The 25,239-nt window shown below is 41.2% G+C and overlaps 1 protein-coding gene across 1 annotated transcript in view; it reads left to right on the forward strand.

Moving 5' to 3' along the window:
- Window positions 1-25,239, forward strand: part of LOC308105745 (glypican-6-like) — a 115,579-nt gene that overhangs the window by 13,873 nt on the left and 76,467 nt on the right. The window contains exon 2 of the mRNA XM_080456672.1: window positions 16,915-17,073. Coding sequence (XP_080312798.1) covers window positions 16,915-17,073 — 159 coding nt within the window. The remainder of the gene's footprint in view (window positions 1-16,914; window positions 17,074-25,239) is intronic.

Raw genomic sequence — 25,239 nt, forward strand, 5'->3', positions numbered from 1 at the left:
TGGACAGTGACTTGAACTGACATGACATACAGATGATAGCTTAAAGGGATAGTTCACCCCCAAAATGATTTTTTTCCTATAGATTAGTCACCCCATGGAGACTTGAATTCATTTTTTTTGATTGATTTTGTCGCATTCCTAAGCCAATAGTGTGATGACCAGCGGACCATTAGGAAGCGGTTCCGGTAGGAGACACAAAGGAGACTCTTTGTGTCTCCTACCGGAACCGCTGCAGGTCATCAAATTATTGGCTTAGAAATGCGACAAAATGTTTTAATATCCATGAATTCAAGTCCTTTTGGGGGTGAACTACCCCTTTAAGAGACAATGTAATCTTTCAATGTCACTTCATAGCCAAGAGCAGTTTTAGTAGATTTGAAACTTATATATGCTCTATAAAAGGATACGCCCCCTGCATACAGTTTATTCTGAAGTCATGAACAGTGCACATTTGCTGTGATTGCATGGATATGTTTAGTCTTCTTGTAAAGAGACCTTTTTTATAGGCACAATTCAACAGTATTTCTATTTATATTCCCATATTTTAGAATCAATGTTTTACTGTTTTATCTTCTATTACAGAGATATAAAACAACTGCATTTAGAAACATTTCATTATGAATTATAATACTTAAGAGATTGCATTTCGTTGCTTTAGCTTGCCTTCACTGTTATACATGGCATATTCAAATTGATAGCTGAATGCTGTGACATACTGAGAAATATGACATATATTAGAACTATGAAACTGTTCCAACAGCTTTATTCCTGTCCTTTTTCCCTTCACACTTGCTCTCTTGAGGATATGGGATAGCGTCATGGCATCGTGGCTTGCTTCCTTTTTATTGTAGACTGTTTTATGTGGCTGAGAATTCATTCTCTCTTGAACCTGTCCTCATTCAGACAAGGACATTGACGCTCCTGTATCAGCATCCCCCTGGTTATTTAAAACACATGTGTCTTTCATTATGACTTCTGACATGACCTAGAATGTGATAGGAATACTGTCATTCAATTTTGATTGATGCAAGTTCTGTCTTCCGCGTGCAACTTGGCTATTCCATACACAAAATCCTCAGGAGACATTATTAAAAATTGCGAAGGAGATACCGTGTGAGGAATACACAGATGTCTGGATCCATGCTGATTTCCGTGCACCCAATTGAATTCATTGCCATGCAGTTCTGTAAAACATGAACTCATTTGTTGTCTGGGTAAAAACAAAACAAAACAAAAAAACAGAAACACATTTTCACCGAGCAGTTTGTTGCATGTTAACCGCTTATTAGTTTGAAGGCAAGAATCGTCATGTGGCACAGCGTAAATGCCCAAATTAATTGAAGTGATGCGGTTTTACTCCTTGGAAATCCTGAAGCGAGAGTCTTCCACTGAGTAGGATCAAGGTTGGATAGCTCTGACATAACCTCTGGCTATGTTTTGAATTTTAATAAAGGAGGTAAAGCAAGTGAACCAATTCGATCAATGCTGAGGGGTAACCCAGTCTTCACTGTAAAGATGCCATATGGCAGAGCATGTCATGTTTATGTATGGAAGTCCAGCATGTATTATATAGAGATGTGGTTGGGTGGCTCTTTCTCAAGCCATGCAATAAGAATCAGCCACACATTGATAGCAGACATTTCCTGCGTGAGCTCATTAGGATGGAGTAGTGTGATGCCTTTAAAAGTTTGTCAGAGAAGGACCATGGGACACAGCAGATGGCAGAGCACATATGCTGTGAGTGTCTTTGGCCAGGTACGCTGATGAATTCTGTTTAGAGTTGGCCTACCTTTTTTGAGTGTTTGGACACTCTTTATCCTCAAAGCTGACTGATAAGTGGAGCTCTGGCATAACAATTTGAAATAGAAAGTGCTGGCCATAACTTCTTTATATGAATTTAAATAGCCCTGGACAGAGTCACCTCTCAGGGTGATACGTTAGGATTCAAAGGTGCTGACCTAAGTGATATTTGCATTGAGGAAGGGCGGTGTGAAGTGTGCTGTTCTTTACTGATCTTGGAAAGAAAACCTTTTCTAATTGCTCAATTATTGTAAGGGGAAAAAATTTACACTTCAATTCTGTGCTCAATTCTAGATTGTTTACAATGGCTGGGTTAAAGGTAGGGTAAGTGATATTTTTGGGTTAAAACAAAAAGTATTTTGTTAAAAGGTTAAAGCACTATATTCTGATAGTAATCATTGCTATAGAGTGTTTTTTCAGTAACAGGAGTCTCCCCGTCTCTCCAGCTCTTTAATAAACAGAAAATACATTTTCTGGTAGGTGTCAAAATTTCAGCCAATCAGGTGAAAGTACCCATTTTTAAGCTTAATTTGTATAGTGTTCCAGTTCCAATTTTTCATGCTCATTCCTTAGTGTCATCACTTCCAATTTCACTTGTTTAATCTATATCCTGATTGAGTTCTCTATCCTGATTGGATAAAATTGGAAATGAAACTGAAACTGAAACGAAAATGCATTTTCTGTTTTATAAAGAGCTGGAGAGACATTGGAGACTCCTTTATATGGACAGGACACTCTATAGTAACGAGCACTATCAGAACATAGACCCATTTAGCAATTATTTAAATAATTGCAAATCACTTACCCTACCTTTAAGCAGCCATCCAAACGAGGAAAAGAGATGACAAACAAAAAATACCGTTTATATCCATGTCTGTCCAGACTTACTTAGTACACAGTATGAAGTGAATGAAGACTTTGACGGAATTTTATTAAAATGCTTTGAGAGGTCGCAGTGACCTTGACCTTTGACCACCTATCTCTAATCAGTCCAAGTGGACGTTTGTGCCGAATATCATGAAATTCCCTCAAGTGCATTCCTTGGATCGTTTCACTGTTTAAATTCTTCTACCCTAAATGCCCAAAATAGCGACCCAGGTTGAAAGTGGTTAAACGATGCATGACGCATGGACAACGATGAGGAAATAACGATGCCAATGTGACATTTCTGTTCATTTCATCCAGCTGTTTTTATACAGATGAATGGAAACGGTTCTACCGGTTATCCCAAAATAATTGTATTTAGCTAAATAGATAATTGCGCTCAGGTGATTATGTATCGTTGTGAGTGGCCTATAGACATCCCCTAATAACAATAGTATTGCATGCAGTACAATATCTACATACAGCTATGAAAGTAGTGCAGCATATGATACAGGGCGGCAGTGGCTCAGGAGGTAGAGAGGCCTCTTGGGAATTGGAAGGTTCCCGGTTCGATCCCATGCAGGCTCCCCCTGGGTTAGTGTCGAGGTGTTTACTTGAGCAAGACACTGAGCAGGTTGGTGCCTTGCATGGTTTCCTCTGCCTTCAGTGTGAGAATGGGTGAATGTAATGCCCAAGCGCTTTGGATAAAAGCGCTATATAAATGCACCATTTATATGATTAGCAGTATCGCAACAACTGTCTGCCTCCCTCTCCCTTATACACATTCATTGTCTAACTTCCTCCAGACTTCTGTCATTCAAACTTCTCTGTAATCCACATAGTCTGATAGTTATTTCCCTTGTGTCAATCATATATCACCGCCAGTGAAAGGTTGCATCATCTTCCAGAACATTCATTTCTATTTTTTATACAAGGTAAATGAATAAATAACTAAGGGACTTGAACTCGACAAAATTAAACATAATTAGCGTTTCTCAAGCTTATTTCTATTTTTCCTGATCTGTTCATTTATAAACCTGATTGTCTGGAGGAAGAAGCTATTTAGCAATCTACGGCCAGTGGCTCTGTGGCTATGAAGCTAAGTTTGCCCTTAAACAGTCTATGGTTGGGGTGGCTAGACTCTTTGATAAGCCTGTGAGCTTTGCTGACACAGCGTCCGTCATATTATGTCCTGAATGATGGGAAGCTCACATCAACTGATGCACTCGGCTGTCCGCACGACCCTCTGCACGCATTGCAGAGGGTCCTTTGTGGTTGAGGTTAGTACTGTTTCCATACTCGGCAGTGATGCAGCCAGTCAGGATGCTATCGGTAGTACCTCTGTCATAGGCCCGTAGGACCTTGGGGCCCATACCAAACTTCTTCTGTCGCCTGAGATAACAGAGGGGTTGCAGTACCTTCCTCAAAGTCGATGTGTACGTCCCAGGTCCGTTTTTCAGTGATGTGTAATGCCAAGGCAGTAGCTGGCCCTCTCCACTGCACCGCCATCGATGTAGGTGGGTTGTGCTGTCTGCTTGGCTTCCTGTAGCTCTTTGGTCTTGTCGATGTTGAGGGCCAGGTTGTTCTCCTGGCATCATTGTGCCAGGTCTGTCTCATCATTGTCAGTGATCATGCCTATCACTGTAGTGCCAAACTTAACCACTCTGTTGGAATTGTGCATGGCCATGCAGTCGTGGTATACAGGGAGTCAGAGATGGGGACTCGAGTTAGGGACTCGGACTCGAGTCGCACTCGAGTGGCCAAAAACGAGACTCTCGACTCGACTCTGACTCGCCCCTCAAAGACTTGAGACTTGACTCGACTCGAGCCTCAAATACTTGAGACTTGACTCGACTCGAGCCTCAAAGACTCGTGGACAATCTTTATTTTATGTTTATTTTTTGGACAAATAAATGAATGAAATGCCCAAAAAACTTCCACTCGCCTGTCCCCCCCCCTCAAAGAAACCTCCGCTCCAGTGCGCGCTGCGCGGAGCCGGCTTCAGTCAAGCTGTTTCATGCTGCTCATTAACGTAAACATGGAGAGGCGAGCGCAACAGCTGCTATGTGTGTGGCCGCCGCGGCCTTTCATCATAAAGTTTAAATATAAAAACTTCGAAATTAAACAAATATGTTTAGCTCAGAATCAGCTATATAACCTCAGTTATCTTGGCATATGCTTACATTTTTTATAAGATGGTCGGATCATCTGTGACAGCACGTTTAGGAAACATCGGATTTTCATTTCGTTAAACCCAGCTGGGTGAATATTCAACACTTCACCACGGTAAACGCTACGCTCATGTAATGTTCACTGCATAAAAGCTGTGGTTCTCAAACCTTTTCAGGCCGTGACCCCCCAAAAGAATCATATTTGAACTGGGGATCCACATTTAGACAGTTTTTTGGTGCGCAACACAGCCCTCGTTTAAGTGAATTGCTTTCACCTGCTCTGCTGTTGGACTGCTGTGCGGAGTCGAGTGTGCGCAACAGGGCATATCTCCGCCAAGCCAGGGTGACCTACCCAGGCCCATGAAATTCATATGCAGGCATAGTAGCCAATTAGAATGAAATCTGCAAAAACTGACTCATATACTGATACAGAACCATATTGGCTATATATTATCGCTGTCGGGTGGAAATCTTGTATGTTCCTTTTTTATTATTATTTAAAAACAATTAAAAATCATGAAAATAGCCAATCTACAAGCTGTAATTATTAATAATTAAGAAATACTATATTTTAAAGAGTGAAAAATCAACTAAAGTCATTATTAGTGCAAGTTCAATCACATTTCATTTGAATGAAAAATAAATTGTGGGGAAAATACATAAAATCTCTAATCTGTGAATCTAATGTGATTTATTATGACCCGTCTATACTTTTACATCTATGCCCCCCCCCCCCCATTTTTTTTTTTTTTTAAAAAGACTTTAAAAAGACTCGAGACTTGACTCGGACTCGACCCTCAAAGACTTGACTCGGACTCGACTCGACTCAACCCTCAAAGACTTGAGACTCGACTCGACTCGAGCCTCAAAGACCCGAGACTCGACTCGGACTCGACTCGACTCAACCCTCAAAGACTTGAGACTTGACTCGACTCGAGCCTCAAAGACTTGAGACTTGACTCGGACTCGAGCTCAGAGACTCGTGGACATCTCTGCAGGGAGTAGAGAAGGGGGCTCAGAATCAAGCCGTGAGGGGCTCCTGTGTTGAGGTTCAGGTTTCTATGCTTGGTATCAAGTCTGGCGGGGACTAGAATGCTGAGCTGTAATATATAAACAGCATATCTCACAATCACATAAATAGTTCCTTTTCTCCAGGTGGGAGAGGGCAGTGTGTAGTGTTGTGGCTATATGGTGTCATCTGTGTGGACCTGGTTCTCCAGTGGCGTTTCTGGCTATCCTGGCCTCCTAGGTGAGATCACTAAGCCCATCTTTAAACATGAAGAGAGTCAACATTTGTGCAGTTAAAAAATAAAGAGATTGCAGTTTTTACAATCCTACAGTACATGAGAAATCACCTATTGTATAATAGAGTCATCTTGTGCTATGGTGTGCTAAGAATAGTTGCTGATTCTAATGTATTTAAAATTAGCACCCTATCCTCTGTGATTAAAGAATTGCATAAAAAAAGGAATACAAAATATAATAAATTGGCAAAATATTATATTAACCCCCCTTTAACATCCTACAGTACATGAGAAATCACCTACTTGATTGATCGATTGATTGATTGATTGATTGATTGAATACTTTATTAGTCAGAAATGTAAACAGCACGAGGTACAGTCAGACATTTAGGCTAAAAGGATAACACAAAATAGTCCTGGGAATTTGTTTCTATTGTGGTCCTATGTATTCAATACATCAACATAGCATAAAAATAACACACAAATACATATCATCAACAAATATACACTATATTTACGAAGGAGAATAAGGTAAAAATGTCGGCAGTGAATGTCACCTCTTTTCTATGGGAAAATGTAGTTTACCTCCCCTTGTGGTCTCCCGATAGATGCATTTTCAGGCCTGTTTTGAAATAAGCCAGTGGTCCACATTTTGTAAGGGATGGTGTCAGGGCATTCCACATTTTGGTGGCAGAGTAGTAGAATGAGACTTTTCCCATGTATGGTCTATAGATGGGTGGTACCAGAGCGTTGTCGCTCCCTCTAGTGTTGTGGCTGTGGGTGTCACTCCTCTTTGGAGAAGTAGTTAGACAGGTATGAGGGTATTGAGGGCACTGAGGGCTATTGTATAATAGAGTCATGTTGTGCCCATACTACCTCAATAGGCTCTATGCATAGCAGCCATGTTGGCTCTGTTCCATTTAGTGTAGCACAGTGGTTCTCAAACCTTTTAATTTCAAGGACCCCCATAACTCTGAGAGTGTACAAATGGAACCAAATGGACCCTTACCGGTCCGTTTGGTTCCATTTGTACACACTAGACCAGAGGTCTTCAACAGGGGGTCCGCGACCCCTAGGGGGTCCGCAGAGTTACTGCAGGGGGTCCGCGAAATTGTTGTTTGATTAAACAATATTTTTGTTTGAAAAAAATATAAACTTTTTTTTTTTTTTTTTTTTTTAAATGTCAAATTGTCTTTAAACATAACATGAATCCATAGCAAACAGATAAATGGAGGCACAATGCATAATAACATGGTATGTTTATACATGATATTTTGTAGAGATTTATTTATTTTGCACACCTACTGGGGCAGGTGCGTATAGGAGCAGGCAATATAAAACACAATTGTATACATAAATATACAATATATGTGTAGCCCCCCCTACCCTACGAGGTAGGGGGTCCCTGCTCCATCTCCCCATCAGTTTGGGGGTCCCTGGCCTGAAAAGGTTGAAGACCCCTGCACTAGACCATACCCGGTGAAGGGCGCAGACGAAAGTAGTTGCAAACTTGGGGTTATTGCGTCCTGTAGCGCGGTCCCCCCGCGGGTCCCCCCGCGGCACCCCCCGCGGTCACCCCTCCCCACGGGCAACCCCCCCCCCCCACGGGCAACCCCCCACACACCCCCCCGTCGCGGAACCCCCCGGGTCCCGTCGCAAACACACACACACACGCAACGTTTAGCGCGACGACCCAAGACGGACACCAAGACAGACAGAGGTTACTCAAATTATAGGAAGATGGGGAGTTACACACCCACAAGGGGCCATTTGGAATCCCCTCAAGGAACCATAAGGGCCCAAAGTGGGGTCCCTGGACCCTTATGGGTTTCCAGTGAGCCAACCTGCACAATATCAGCACCCTGATTTTGTTTGACCAGAATTGAACGCAACTTTAATTAGCATAATTGGTAACGCCTGCGAAGGAAGTAAGTAAGAGGCCCAATTTCTTTCCAATGTGGCTGCTGTGCGTAGAGCCTATTGGCTCCTCTCCACACAAAGGAACAGCAGCTTGACTCTGCGTCCCTCATGGATGACTGAGGCTGAGCTTCTCAACTAATCCCTAAGGGAGATGCCAGCCACCCTCCTTAGAAACCCCATTTCAACTGCGGGTATCCACGATCTCATTCTTTCGGTCATGACCCACAGGTAGGAACGAACACTGACCAGTGGATCGAGAGCTTTACCTTCTGGTTCTGCTCTCTTTTCATCACAATGGTGCGGTACAGCAAATGCTATACCGCTCCCGCTGCTCTGATTCTCCGGCTGATCTCACGCTCTACCCCCCCCCCCCGAGGTACTTCAATTCCTTCAGTTGGGGTAAGGATCCTACCCTACCTGGAGTGGTCAATCCTCCAGTTTCCTGCTGAGAACCATGGCCTCAGATTTAGAGGTGCAGATCCTCATCCCAGCCGCTTCACACTCAGCTGTGAGAGTGAGAGCTGGACATAGCAAATACAAAATATAGCATCTGAAAAGTGAGTTGAATTTTCCTTTACCAAGCGAGTGTCATAAAGGTTGTTTTTTTCCAAAAATGTACGTATGAGCTTGTTAAAGTTGTGTAATCCACTCATTTGTGGTCAAAAAGATCATGTTTATAAAGTTACAAACGCCCATCACAACATGATTTCACACTTTCTCTTGTTTGCTAGAGCTGTTTCACACACGCACCCGCGCACGCACACGCACACACACACACACACACACACACACACCCCCACACACACACACACACACACCCCCACACACACACACACACACACACACACGTCAAAAGGTCTACCTGAGTTCATTGAGTTTGAATGCTGGAAGCAGGCCTGGCTAATAAAAGCATTGGGGTATTGTGTAGCCATTTACAATTTGTTTCACGCGTGTGCGTTCGCATTTGCACAACTGATCCGGTCCTGAGGCCTGGCTAATAAAAGCATTGGGGTATTGTGTAGCCATTTACAATTAGTTTCACGCGTGTGCGTTCGCATTTGCACAACTGATCCGGTCCTCACGAAGTCACATTTTGCCCAGTCCATCAGCATTTGGCTTTTTGCTACCTTTATTTTGATTTTCTAGTAAAACAGAGGCTGGTTGCGTCACAGCCGTCCCGTCTCCTGGGGCTACGGGATTCACTATTGCACACCTCGAGGCAGAGAGAGGCTGTGCCAAAGCATGTTTATGTTATTGCATTGCCTATTTCTCACCTCAAACGTTTTTAATGCACCGTCCGGCCGTCATCTTGAATTATACTCGGAGCTGCCCTGTAGTGTCTCCATAATGAAAATAGGCTGCGTGGAGGAACATTGAGATCCAAATCACACAGGTCATTTTTGATCTCAGCTGGTCTTTAAATACATTTAGCAAATAAAAGGGCGGAGAGTATCACTCTAGTAGTTTCTTCTTTGTATTGGGACTCTTCTTGACAGTGTGCCATTCTTTTTTTTTGTAACCATGAGCTAAGTTTTTGTCTAAGCCAAAACTGTTAAAGATCTCAAATATAAAAGACCTTCTCTGCATCTCTATTAACAGAAGGTCTTCATTTTGCTTTTGAGCATAATCAATAGAATTTATTGTTCGCCTAATGTTGTCTACCAAAAACCTTCCTGCAATAAAGCCACACATATCAGTGTCAATATTATAATGGGAGGCACAAAAGGCGATGGGAAAACCACTTAAACTTTGTTAGGGTTAAGGTTCACCCATGGAAAACCTACCTACATAACAACAATTAACCTCTGGCACCTGTTGTCCTTGAGTGAACATAATGCAAACGAAAAGAAAAGAAAGAATGATGCTGAGTAATATGCAAAGTTAAAGGCACGCACATTTTAGTGTGAAGTGTGTTGAATATAAATGTCTGTCTATTAGGCTCATGGCAGAGCTTCATCAGCAGTGATAATAAGCCAGGTGATCTGACTGACACTCTTCTTGATTACAGAATACAGACACTCTAGTAACAGGAGGTAATTGCAAGTTATGAAGGCAGCTCCTATAGGTGTTGATAAAACACTGAATGCATGCATAAACCTCTCTCATTATAACTGCTCAGCTTTGGAACTGGCACGTTGGAACTGGCACATGTGTCCATGTGCCAGTTCCAACGCTGTTCAATGAAAGATATGCGTATCACTCCCACATGTTTGTATTACTTTGTAAGAAATGTGCCTGTTTTTTGCCCATCTCACAATAATTCTGTGGAATTGTTCATTGTCATGTTAATCACTGTAATGCTGTTGAATGTCATTACCAAATTTCACTGCTGTGACATTGGGTGGAGGTACGCTGCTTTGTATGCATGTGGAAAATGCATTCTACCTTCTCTTGGGGAAAACGGAAGTTGTGGTGCCTGCTCTTGGCCATGACAGCTCTGATGAAAGAAGGGGTGGAGATTGGGTCGGTGCGGCGAGGTTACACTGGGACACATCTCTGTATTTCACCCTCACAGCCCTCTTAATACTGAATGACTCGCCAGAGGCCAGCTTGGATGCGAGGCTATTAGTGGGAAATAATTCCCCCCTCAGCTGCTAAAGTAAAGCTTGCTCAGGATCACGGAGAGTTAGGTTGAAATCATAGTGGCTGCCATGCCAAACTAAAACAAAGGTTTCATCTGAATATGGCTGGGCTTAACATTGTTCCAAGGATCAGAGAACGGGGGTGCATCCCAAAGCCCTAAATGATAAACTGTCTTCAAGTCTAGATGAACATCTTTTAAAGAGTGTCTCCATAAACCCGTCCTTTTACTCCTGTACTCTTATTTCTCTTTTCAATTTAAGATAAGACCAGACTTGTCAGGGCATGATAGAAAGCTTATAAAAGTTTAAATATGCCCTGTAAACTTCGCTCAGTGCATTTGCAATTTGCCTCACATAGCCATAATCAACAGATGTAATCTTGTTGCTGCAGCTGGCTCATTCCTTTGTTTAAACTAATGAAGGCTTTTTAGTTGCCATTGTAATTATTCATGAATTGCCATGGACTGCATGCATAATAAACCTTTATTGGTATATTCTTCATTCTGATAAAAATGTATGTACAACTTTATCAGTGAAAATGTGTGCATTGTTTTGAATAAATGACATTTTAGATACAGACAAGGCTTCATACAACCAGACTTTAATCCTGCACTGTGATAGTCTATTATTTGTGTTCATGAGATATTATGTGTTATCTTTAACAGTATTAACGGTATTTGATAGTAGTTCATATAAATGTTTTTCTTTCTTATATAAACAGATATCAGATGTGTCTGTCAAATGTCTCATGCACTCTCTTTACTGTCTTTTGGGAACAGGCGGCCTTTCTGCTCCAGTAGACAGATCATCTGTGAGACCCACAGTGCTGTTTTAACCTTGGCTAGAAAGGACGCAGCACCTTGGCTGAGTGGTGATGTCCCTTGAAAGCCTCTTCCCATATGTTGATGTATGACAGCCTCATTTTAAGTGATGTTTAGCTCTGTTGAGACTGCTGGAACACACGGTAGGGTTGCTATGTCAATATGGAGGAGCTTTTTCTCAGTGACATATCTGATAGGCCATGGCCAAAGGGACTTCTTAGGATGCGTTTGTACTATTACGTTTCTCCAACCCGAATCACTCAAACTGCACTTTTTAAGTTGGTAATTTTTTTAAATAATCCTTAAGCCTCTGATAGCTTTGTTTTAAGGACAAAATAGACCAAGACAGCCGACAACAGTGGGGTTACAGCGGCATGGGCGGCAGTGATCGCTTCCAAACAATTCCAAATCTCCCGACACAGCACTCACTGCAGCGATGGATCGCCTCCTCATTTGCACAACAATAACAAGATTAAGTTCTCTGTGTGGAAAACGACACTGCCCCACGTCCCTTTTCCTACACAGCTGTCCACTGATTGGCTTGAAATTCGCCTACTACAGGGCAGGCGAATCATCAACAAACTTTTTGGAATCAGCCAAATCCCAACCACTTCTGTGAGGTCAGACCACTGCCGAAAATATTCACACACCATCGCTCTGGAGCCCTGCTGTTTTTAGCCGACCACCAGGTTGTTTGTTTCAAGCTTTGAAGAGATACTTTGTTGATTTTTTATCTAAATCCCATTCTTCTGATATGAGCAGAGCATAGTGGGGCAAAAGCATACCTCATGTATTCAGTGCAATTCAATGCAGAATTAACATCAAATGCATTGTTTTGCATTTGACATACACGAGATGATATATACTGTAGTATGTATAGTTTTGATCGGTGGAGACTGGAGAGAGTAGGTATGGAGAAGGCAGTTGTGTCTTCCTGGAATGTATCGTTGATTGTCGAGGTGTAAACTGGAAAGGTGTGATCTGTGGAGCACAGATCTCCGCCAGCCATTGCTTTTAAAACAAGCTAGTAAATTAACTACGTGTTCTTACTTGATTCAGTGCTTGATTCAGTACTTGTTGGAATGGGCAGCGATTTTAGCAGGGCATTATCTTTTTGTAGGCTACAGAGGTTTAAAACTCAATTTAATGAATAATGGTTGGTTGATTGATTGATTGATTGAATACTTTATTAACAGTTTGCAAAGACAAGCACAGGGAAGTACAGTTCAACACAAGGTCTGTTAAGAGGATTTTACACCCAAGAAAGCACTATGGCTTGTTTCCATTGGGGTCCTTTGTGGAAGGCAAATTTGGGCATGGATGACAGCATTCGGTAGCCTCTTCAGAGACAGTCTATAAATTGACGTTAATGGTGGTTGATACAGGCTGAAACCTTGCCTAAATATGGCATCATACACTAGCTACATGAAGTCAAAGATCCACATGAAGCCATGCAATACAGGATTTAATTGAACTACGTGACATGGCTCTGTTCACACGGGATACTCGACAAACATTCCATTTTTGTGACTTTACCACAAAATGCGGGAAGGGAAGTCAACCAAGCTTTAACTAAAGGTGTGTCTGTTCAGTGCAGTGCTGCAGTCTCTCCATCTCTGTTGCCATCTTTCCATACATGTCCCGGTTTGCCACGCCACGCTACTTTAATCTACTTGGTTTGCTTTGCATTTCCACTTTACTGTAAGATACAAAATACAAATCTAAAATAACTGGTGGCAGTAACAACACTTGTGACCCGCAAGCTTCCATGGAGTCTTTCTCATTGAGCTATGGTCTGTCCATAGCTCAATGGACATGGCTCAGCGTTATACATCACCATTTAGTATTGCCTCAGCCCTGCTCAGCCTGCTTAGAGTACCTCCAAGTACCTCCAAGTACTAATGGAAAGGCAAAGATTGATCTTATAGCCGTGGCATGCCGAGCCGGGACTATGCAGTCGAAAGGCCGGGCCATCTGTCTATTTATGTTGCAGGCCACGTGCACACGCGCATGTGTTGTTGTGTGGGTGTGTGCATCAGTCAACAGTGCTCTGGGCTTTTGTCTCTGTGCATTAATTTGTGTTGGTTGCTGTGTGTGTGTCTATGTCTGTCTGAGGAACTGTAAAACTTGCGTTGAAAAAGCAAGCGCACAATTTATGATCTAAACTAAAGGTAGAGTCAATGACATCACCACCCACATACACAGACCTGTCCGTGTGGCAAATAAAACTTTTTTTTTTGGGGCATCGTGGGCCTTTCCTTCTTTTTAAAGTTTGGAGGGATGGTATTGTATTGGTCTGTGGTAATGTGGTAACAAAAATATTAAATAACGTAGTTGTTGTTGATGGATTGTTAAACTATTCGGGGAGTTATTTCTTTGGCCTACTGGCAATTTGCACAAAAGGTTTGCTGCAAGTGGGGTCCAGCAGTTTCCGATATTAGCTAAGGCACCTGCATTCACAGACAGACATATGGGGTGAAAATATAATCTCTCTACATCTGTGTTGATGATCTAATTGAGTCCCCCCTAGTGTGTGCTACTTTACCCTAGAATTTTGCACAATGGATCATTACATCAATCCTTTGTATTATTCTTTCCCTTATTTTGGCAGTAGCCTACTCATAATAATCCGCATTTCCAAGACACTCTTTGTTTACGGTACAATTGTGTTCATTAGACTGTCTCAGAAATGGAAGTTACTGTATTTTTTTAAATAAAATGCATAATTTGAAACTCTCAAAGCTCATTCAAAATATGGTGCCTGGATGTGTTTGTATTCTGAAGTCTGTCTAATTAGGGGTTCAAGCCCAAAGGGTTGAAACCCTATTGTTTTCCTGCCTATTTTCTTTCCATCTGTAGTGGTTTTAATGTGAGATTGTAAATTGTAGAGACATAAGATTTCCACCAATAATTGGAAGTTGCGTCCATTACTTGCACAACAAGTATGACCCCAATTGGCCTAATGGAGGTACTATAATCAAAGGCCGATTTTTAGAAGTCATAACTCCCATGCCGTAAGATACTGTACTAGCTACAGACAGCCATATCCTCACTCTACAAATTTGACATCCCATAAACCATTGCTACCAAGTTTGCTGTGGGTTATTATTGGACCAAGCATATCAAAAATGAAATAAAACTTGTTGATATCTTACAGCTTAGTTTCGAAGATATTGAACAATGAACTTCCAAAGGACATGACCGAATACATAAATCAACAATCATTAGGCCAATCATCACAAAACTCAGATGTCTACCTGAAACATACCTTAAATGTGGCCCGGCACACATTTGGCCGTAAATGAATGAGTGTTTGTTCAATCATCATAAAACCTTTTAGTTATCTTTAATATGGATGTCCAAAGTCGTAAAGTCTAGACCCCTCACAGCATTACATTTTTACAGTCTGCGTCGGCTATTTATTAATTGATAATTATTGCATTTGTGTGTTTTATTTGCTTATGACTGAGGTTTCTTTGCTGTCGGCTTCAGTGTACAGTATGAGGGACAAACTCTTTGCTCATACTGTAATTTGTAAAAACAGGAAAATAGAGAAATCATTTTTTTTGCAAGGCTAATGGAAACATTTCAAATGGTAGGATAATTCCTTTTAACAGGACGTTCATGAAAGTCCTTGCGGGCTTGTTTCCAATGAGGGCCTGTGAGCAATTAGGGGTTAAGAGTCTTGCTCAGGGACAAATTTCATTTCATCGACACATATGCTGGCGTGGCCTGGGATCGAACCTGGGGCAACCAGGGCCTTTGGCTCCCTAGGCGGGCTCACTAACCACTCAGCTATGGCCACCCCTCTATATGGTGTGTGGATCTCCTTTGAAATCCTGAGATTAAACTTCAAATCCTTTATTCAGTGACACTTTCTAGTCCTTCCTATTGGTTAGTGGGAATATTTTCTGTATATTAGAATCAACATCTGGTTTCATTACTTGTTAAGCTCAGCTGCTCACCACAATATTGCATTTTAGACTGTGAAATGTAGACATGAATGATATTATATTGAGTGTGTGCAGTATGTTTGGCTTTTTATGAAGTGTTGTTTTGGGAAATAGAAGAAGATAAGGATAATTAATGTCACTACTGGCATCAGTTATGTAATATGCAAGAAAATGTTTAGAAAAAGATGACATAGCGTACTTAACTATTGATTCGAATTTGATGACATGTACCCAATGACACCCCTTTTTATCTCAAGCCTGGAAAATAAAAGAGCAATTTCAATGTATTTTTGACTCAGTGGCTGATTTCAGTAAAATATTTAATCTGTTTTCACATTTCCACACATAAGTTGTACAATTGTGCTGTTGTTTTTTCTTTTCTTTTTCTTTTCTTTTATATGACTGTCGCCACAGCGACAGTTAGCTTAGTGACATACTGTACCGCCCATTAGGAGAAAACAATTAGGGACAAGCAGTGGAAATGAATGTCTTTGTTCATGTAGTGAGAAATTATTACATTAATTTCATCTCTGGGCTTCTGGAAATTTTAATTTCACTGGGTTTGTGAGGTGATACATAAGGAGCTGGTAGGTAGCTGTAAGGACAGAGTGATTGCTTGGGAATAACTTTGATGCTTCATCCTCTGTCTCTATATCTCTTTCTCATTCTCTCTCTTTCTCCATTTCTCTGTCCAGAGAAAGGTTTTTTGTGCTTTTATTCCTTGGATTTCATTTCAAGGTTTCTATGCTTTCATTCAATGTCCCAACTCCCCGCTGCTGCAATTTTGAATCAATCATTGTGTGTCCTTTGTTTCCTATTCAGTTGGGAACCCAAATTGACACACATGAAAGCGGCCAATTTACCTGCAGATGTTTTAATGTAGTCCTGCCAATTTTCTTTCTCACATATTTTTTTCCCCTTTCTTTTACATCTATGGTTGGCAATATTAATATTGTTATTAACGGCATGAACTATGATTTAAAGCCAGATTCAGCTTAAGCAGCAATCAAAGTGGTTAAAAACAAGAACACTGTGTATTAAAAAGCTGCATATTGATCCAAACATTTTTAAGCAGCTAGCCTCCTGCTTTGAGTGAGAGCTTTGGATTTTGGTGCGCTCTCAGTCACTCATTTACTGAGAAGATCCAGTAGCATCAGCTGTCAGATTTTCATGGTACAGGCACAGCATACCAATGCAAAAATACATCCTCTGTAAATCCTCAGTGTTAATATAACTGGTAGTGTAAAAATGGACCCAAATGGTCCATAATTACAATCTCAGAGTTAAATTAGGATTTACTGTGTACTTTTAGGATGAGCATTATTTTGTGAGTGTCACAACTCATTAAATTATTCTTTATGAAGGACTGTAATTATCTACCACCTGGTTATTAAGTGTTATTTTTATTTTATTTTATTCGTCCAATATGCCATTGTTTGTATCATCGATTCATTGCTTTTTCATTTGTCTGATTAGAAACAAAACCTCCATAGCGCATAGCTTAATTCACACGTTTAGCATGTGAGAAAAACATCTCTCTCTCTCTCTCTTTTTTTCAGGTGAGCTTCTTCGAGTATGTCCGCAGGGAAACACATGTTGCACCCAAGAGATGGAGGACACGTTTGGCCAGCAGAGCAAGCAGGAGTTTGAGAATCTGGTCGATGAAACCAGTCACGAATTGCGTAGTACCTTCGTTTCCAGACATAAAAAGTTTGATGGTAAGTTATGTCTGAGGATTAATTTTCCCATGTATATTCAAATAATTGAGGTAGTATGTATTAATTTGAGGTGGCTTACTGTTCTGAGCTGTCTGCCCTCAAATGGCAACAGGGATTGAAAATCCCATTAATGTGCTTTGGAGTGGAGAAACCTCTTGGCAGTGGATTAGACAAACATGGCTCTTTGCACAGCAGATTGACAGCTTGAGCAGGAGTGAGTAGTACGAGTCTGCATTATTAAGGATGCTTGCATGGTCTTGTGCTGCGTATGATCCAGTCTTAACACCATAGTGACTTTCTTGACCACCACACCTCCACTGGGCTTCTACTTTTGGAGATGAGTCATTACAGTACCAAGCCAAGCATCTCCCTCCGCCTCCTCTGTTTTCTCTCTCAATGTCTTACTTCATGGAGTCAGCTCCTTCCAGTTACAGTTTAATGAGCAATAATAATCCCTCAAGCTTTACCAGTGGACCCTGCTGTGTGGGCAGCAGCTACTGTACCTGTCACAAAGGACAATAGCAATGGTAGAGGAATTGAAACAGGGGAAATTATGTAAAACAGAATACCCAACTTTCCCCGTTGTCAGATGTTTTGTACAGAACACAGTGTAAAATATGGTCTGTCTTGGAGAAACCCTGAACAGAACGCTTGAGTCGATCGTCTCTCTGCTCTTTTACCTTCTGTTAACTGAAAGCAGACACTGGTAATGAGAGATACAATATGTGTTCATTTGTCTTTTGTCCGACTTTGTATGACATTTTTGATTGCCTCACCTTTTTAATACATAAAAGGTGGTGTGGGAACTAATAAAAAGGCAATTTTCCACTAAAAATACTCGCAAAAGTCTGTTAAAGTCTAATAGTATATCTGGCATGGCCAGACTAATATCACTGCCTATTTCTTTTTAGCTGTGGCAGATTCGTCTGCTTTCCAGGCCAGTATAGTATAGTATAGTATAGTATAGTATAGTATAGTATAGTATAGTATAGTATAGTATAGTATAGTATAGTATAGTATAGTATAGTATAGTATAGTATAGTATTGTGTAGTAGAGTATAGTATAGTATAGTATAGCAGTGTCTTTATATTGCATATAAAAGAATTAACCCCAATTACTGAATTCCCATTTAAATGAGATCTTGCCACCCATTACTGTGGTTCAGGTTGAAGTACATGGCTGATTTATGGTTCAATCAAGTTCACTCTAGGTCCTTAACAAAAAGCAAAGCAGTGCATAACCATCACCCTATACTGTAGCAACCATACTTCATGTGGATTGTGGATAATGGGCAATTCATCAGTGCCAGTTTACTAGGCTAATTTTCTCACTTAGCTCAATGGGAAGTTTCACCTACCAAATTAGCACTGATGACCATTATTAACATGAATGATGGCGGCACAGATATGGTCTGCTTCTCCTCTTCCTGACTTGGACGTCAGGTCAGTTATTGAAGCAACCATGTGTTACATGGTATGCAGCAGAGTCTGTCAAAATAAGCATTTATCAGTAGCCTATGGTTGCACTTATTGTTTTAATGCAGAGATGCAACACATTTATTGACTTGTTTTTTATGTCGATGACTATTGCAGTTATTGCAGTTTTTCATTATTTGCAATGTCATTTCATCTTATCATTCTTCCAAAGCTGTGCAGAGTAAAGATGAATCACATACTACCTGACCTTGCCGCTGCATTGTATCTGTGTTTGGGAAGAATTGCTACACTTGCTTCTCTACTCTCTGAGGGAATTCAGGGAGACTGTAAATGTTGAGTGAGCCAAGTAGCAGGCCTTGAATTGACACTGCAGTCAGAATTACGGTGTGAACTCACATTAGCAATGCTATTGAAGAACAATGAGCCTCTCTCTCCTACTCTATCGGTCTCTTTATGTGTATCTTTCTGGCTTTGCCTTATCACTCATGCGTATAGTAGTTCAGTGGCAGCAGCTCCAAATCTTTCACCCTAATAGTCTTTCACAAAGGAAATCCACACAATTGAACCAAGTATTAAATATTTCAATTGTATTCATACTGCGGCTTCTCGATCCTGTCAGAGACAAACTCTTGCTAATGCGTGTGAAGTGAAAATATTGAACCATGTCTTCGGGATGAGAGAAAAGCCTTACATCTAGTGTGTAAACATCTCTGCAGTAGCTGAGAGTAGGCCTGGAAAAACATTTCTTTCAGAACGCCACATAGGTACCAAATAAAGAGCACAGCATATGTTAAATCCTGCAGACATTTGCAGCTAAGTAGAATCATTTTCCATGCAGTATGATGCACTTGGTAGACACGCCAAAAACAACATTCTGACATTTCTCTAAGAACATCACCGCCACTGCAGTGAAACCGCAATGTCTATCAGCAGTGTCTGAACACATCTTCATGATTAGTGTCTTGGTTAAAGCAGAGAAGGAATAGTTTCGTAACATGTTTCTGTCAAGTTGACTCATAAACTGCTATCCAAATATTGAATAAATAATCTGCATTCTGCATGTAGTACATTTTGTGATTTATTATCAGTACAGTTTGTATGGCTTTTCTGAACTTGTGCAATGAGGCCACAGTTTCCCCAGATCAATATGTCAGTATAACTGCTTACCACACTTAATATAACTATTGCACAGTCTTATCCTCCAGCAAGTTTCCCATTTTAAATATAGCATCAACATGCAATTTCTGCATTAATGCACACTATGCATGCACATAAATAGCATCAATATAAGCCCATATGATTTGATTTTGATGGGTGAAGATGGAATTAGCATAGAGTACCATTAGCAAATGAAACATCTCCCTGCTGCACTTCTGTTGGCTTTTGTCTGGCCACTCTGTAGCCTGAAACCCATTAGCTTGCATGTCAGCTGTGGGATTTAAATGGCAAAACAACAATCTATCTTCCAACGAAACGTGGAGGAGCTAGGTGTTCACACAGGTCTGTGTAGAACATTTTTAACTCATCAAAAGTCTGGTCACTGGTTGTTCCCTCATGCATTTAAAAGAGACAGAGAGGGAGAGGTTTTATATGGTAATATGGCTAGCATAAAAAAAGAAAAATGTTTTGAGTTGGAAGTTACAGTGTTGCTAATAGTAATGCTAGTACTGGAGTAGGATTCTGGACTGGTTAAACTGAGTGACTGATTGACTATAGCTATTTTACATATTAAACTGCAGATGATTATGTTTAGGTCTACAAGTTATAAATATAATAGATAGATGAGGGGGAAATTGACCATATAAATACAATCTACTTGGGCTAAATAGGAAAAATATAATTAATTTAATTCTTAAAGGCACATGAAAAGTATTGTATATTTCTCAAAGGGCTGTGGGCAACTTAAGCCCCTAGCAGATGTAAAGTACAACCTGCAGCTTTGGGTCTATTGATTTGATTTGTCAGAACCTGAATTAAAACGTACTACCCAACAGATTGCAGGACATTCTAAAACAAAACGATTTCTCGAGACTTGGATTACATTTTCTGCAATGCAATATTATTTCCCAGTGTACTCTGATATGGCCAGGCCTACAACCCTGATGTCAATGTCTGTGATTGATTGTTCTGGATCATTCTGTATCACATGATTTACTAACATCAGCATATTTTTTACTTTAAATAATGTTCTTGAGCATACTTAAATATTAAACATTGCAAATTCTTGGAACACTGGATGGCGAAGTTTCCCTCCCAAAGATTCTGGGTAGAAAATAATATGAGGCTATTGATCCAAAACCAGACAGCAATAGTTTACCTTTTCACATAGGGCAATGTTTCTCATACCACATGTTAGCAATCAAATAACATTTGAGTGATTAATGGTGTAACTCAATCCTCAGTAGTCAATGTGATGTCTTGCTTTGCCCACTCTCTTCAAACTGTTCTACATATTGTATGAAATAGATAGTATTGAGTTACAGCGTGCATCTCTCAAATGATTGCACATTGCCCAGAAACCCAATGTCAGGATGCCTGGGTAATGTCTGTCTTTTTTTTCCAGGAATACACTTCTTCAGCACACATGTGATTCCTGGAAGCATGCATAAATAAATAAGTGTTATTTTGATCGGGCTCTGTCAGGATGGTGAATGTCACGAGGAAGACTCCGGTGAGGGAGGAAATGGGGTTTGACCAGCAGCACTTAGATGCATGGCTCCAGGCACCCCTGTGCCTCTTGGGCCCTACTGCCACTCTACATAATTTCATCAGTGTCGAGGCAGATGCCATGCACAGGCTTCAGCTCCGCAGCTCTCTGTTGTCAGGAGACATCGTGTCTGCAAAGGGGTCTCCACTGACCAACTCGCTATGGAAATGTGAGACATTCACTGTTGGATGTGGATTTCACTTTGATGTTGTCTATCAATCCAGTCAGGCTGTTAGAACCTTAGCAGATGAAAGATGTTAGCAGAGACTTAAACAACCTTTGCGAACCCTGTGAATATTACAGAAATCCATCTTGAGGAGGCCAGAATTCAATCCAGCCGTCTTGTATTTTAATGTGAACTTTATAAGTTGTATTTTATTTTGCTTAAATCCCATTGCCCACGGCAATCTTGACTCTGATACAGATCTGTATGTAGGTGATCGTTAAACGGCGGAGCATTGGAAGGAGCTACGAATGGATTAATTTCGATGCCCCTTGCCATATATTTAGCACCTGGACATGGAGTCCTGCCTACACGGAATCAGTGCTTGTAAATTTTTGCCTCTTTATGCGGAGTCTGCTGTGAGCTTTACTGTGGCTGACAGTAGCAGCCCCAGCCCACGCATACCTGACACCACAGCCTATGTGTCGCTACCACTACAGTAAGAGGGCACAGTCTCCACTGTGCCAAGACTATATCCAAGTAGAAATACAGAAATATCCCACAACACCCTATAGCCATGGCTCCACTGTTGAGCAGCTGTACTGGGCTATGAGAGAAACCCCATCATGGCAACAATCAATGCCAATGACACAGCTTCTATTGCTGCAATTTATTACAATTTTACTCTGCTTGATAATGTATGCATGCTAACAGTGTATCCTTGTATATTTCCACAGTTTCCTCCTTAATCCATATTGCAGAACCCCAGGACCGAATAGCTCTGCCTGGAGACATTAGAGAAATAGCAGGCACACTAAATTTGCTCCCGTCTAGCTCATTACAGACTGAGTTGGGGGTCTTAATTACTAATCAATTGTTGGCCCTCTGCTGACCACCAACACCATGGGGCTGCGGAGCCAAACAGAATATTAATGTAGTCCGTGCCCTCCACAATTGATCTTATTTGGATGTACTGGCTCTCAAACAGCCTTATCGTTGGTCAAGAATTCCATATATCAAATGGAACCAACTCAGATTGATTATATTTAGGAGGCAGATGACGATTACATCACTGCGCGTGTGCCCCTGAGCAAAACACTTGACCCGGCCTGAGTTGCTCCCATAGCTGTTCTGTGGTCAATACAGCAGGTGACTTGTGTTTGTTTTTAGGGAGCTCTCAGTTGTGAGTTTTCCTAACTGTATGAATGCCAGGAGTAGGGTTACCAACTGTCTCTTTAAATACGGAATTGTACCTTATTCGTAAACTTTGTTCCTTATTTTTCAATAATAAGAATCAATCAATGACGCACATCTTACAAGTTCAACAGCTCATATATTATACTATAATACAGGTTGTTAACCACTTAAACCCTCTGGACCTGAGATGTCTCTATACTTTTTTTCTGTCTACACCAAATCTCTTTGCCAAGCATAGCCGATCTACAAGCCCACAATGCATTGCAACGTGTCGTGTTGTGATTTGATTTTTTTATTTATTTATTCGCACAATAAAAAAACAATACAAAGGTAACATTATTAAAACAACGCAGAAATAAGTGCAGGTGAGAAAGGAAACCCATAAAAGGTTCTCACCTGAAAATAATAAACAAGTAGTTAAACATAATAATAAAGTTAAACATAATAATCAAACAATAAGACACGACAAACAACAAATACCTAGTGAGCAGTTGAATGTGTGGGTGCGAGTGTCTGTGTATTGAGTGTGTGTGTGTGTGTGTGTGTGTGTGTGTGTGTGTGTGTGTGTGTGTGTGTGTGTGTGTGTGCGTGTGCGTGTGTGCGTGTGTGTGTGTGCAGAAAGCTACGTTATATGGTAGAAGCAAGTGGAGAGGCTTGATTCCTCAGGCTGGCCCTCAGTCTATGTTTAAAGTTACTGTTGTGAGCTTGTAGATCTGTCATCTTTGGCTAATCCCCCCGGAATATGGATGCTGGGGTTCGCTTGGCCGGATTGGCCCTTATTTGAATCTCAGGTAGTTGGCAACCCTAGCCAGGACTCAGGAGGCTCCTGAAAAAGGACACGCATAGCTACTCACAACAACCCCTCCCTGAATGAAGGTTACAACAAGACTAAAGTCTAATTTATACTTCGTAGTAGGATGCTGTTGCTTGTCGAAGAGAACTGATTTTCAAGCTAATAATGTGTTGCATTAATAGAGTATAAATGAAGCCTAAGGGCCCTATCTAGCTCTCCGTGCAACACGACCAATATAAATAACATAAGACGTGGGTGTGTAGGTCTGAAGGTGGGTCTAAAAGTGATGTGCACCTACATGGGTGACCATACAACACACATATACACCAAGTAATCATCTGATGAGATCATTATTATCACCATGTTATCACTAGCTATCACCATATTATCAAAAGCCATTATAAGTATTTTAAATATATAAATGAATACATATTATTACTGTATACATATACATACCTAGACATTACATATTATAATATTGATCCTGAGTAGTAACACAACAATCCTTGAACTTTTCATTTACAGTATATGTAATTGCATTCACTAATACAGTGTTCTTGATTGACGTGACCAAAAGAACCATTTGGCTAAAGAATTGTGCAACGGTTGAGGGATCAATCAAGGGGCACATAACCTTCCTCTCCCTCAGCGAAGAGGGATGCCATCGTAAATTGAGTATATCCCACCAGGCTGTGATGGACATCTGTCATATACTAGCAGATGACCTGGAGACGACTGCCTGCTGTCCCCATGCATTCCCTGTTGCTGTGACAAGTTTGCAAGTGTGTCTTTCCAGCTTCCAGTGAGATCAATCAGAGGCATATCGCAATCTGCCATTATTAGTACGGCAATCCATGTAGTTATACTGTACGTCAAACCTTGTCCAGCCTTGACATGCCAATGAATACATTCACTTCCTGACAGCCAAGAGCGAGTTAAACAGGAGTTCAGGGTGAAATTTCTAGGTTCCATCGATTTCACTTATGTGCAGCTACGTGCCCCAGTAGAGAACACACTCATGTATATTAACCATAAGGGGACCCACTTTATCAACAGCCAGGTCATTAAGCGATGCGCAGTGTAAAATTGCAAATGTCTGCAAATGACCCTGGATCGACCCATGATTTCTTTATACTAGCCAACTCACTAGCCAGTCACCCTGCCCTAGAGGGGTGGCTTTTGGACAATGGCTATCCTTTAAAGACCAGCTGAAATGGATTTTCGTGACCATGTCATGACGTATCTCCTAATGAAACAGGGGCTGGGTGTGTCTCAGCCAATCACAGCGATGGCGGCAGTGGGGGCGGGTCATTTACTGACTGAATCAATCAGCGCAACACATTCAGCCGACCGTCCTGTCCCCTCGGGTTGCACGTTATTGTAACAATCCCAAGAATTGGAGGCAGAGACGTAATCTTCGGTTTGATGCTCTAGCTTTATTATTCAACCTGTGGCTTGTACAACAACGGAGCTCAGCATAACAACATGCTTGCGGTCAGTCACCGGCAGTACAAACTACCCAACAAACACACACACCTCTCGACCAATCCCCGAGCTTCATGCGGCTAAGTGCTGATCCCCCAACACTCCCTCTTATTGGTCACGAGTACACAGACACAGAAAGTCAGATACAGAAATCTCCATATATGGGCATAAAAGGGACTCAGACCGACAGAAGGCTACAACAGGTACTCTGACAACTGGTACAGCGGGTATGCATAACTGGGTGGGGGCATGCATTTCCATCGTTTGTGACTTGCATCGTCCCGATTAGACAGGGCAACGGTCTAATGCTCTTAAATGTAGCTGGTCTTTAAAGACATAGCCCATGACACTATGACATGCCTACAACAGTGCGACAGTAGTCTT

The sequence above is a fragment of the Gymnoscopelus braueri genome (assembly GCF_963280865.1).
Source record: "Gymnoscopelus braueri genome assembly, chromosome: 18".
NCBI lineage: Eukaryota > Metazoa > Chordata > Actinopteri > Myctophiformes > Myctophidae > Gymnoscopelus > Gymnoscopelus braueri.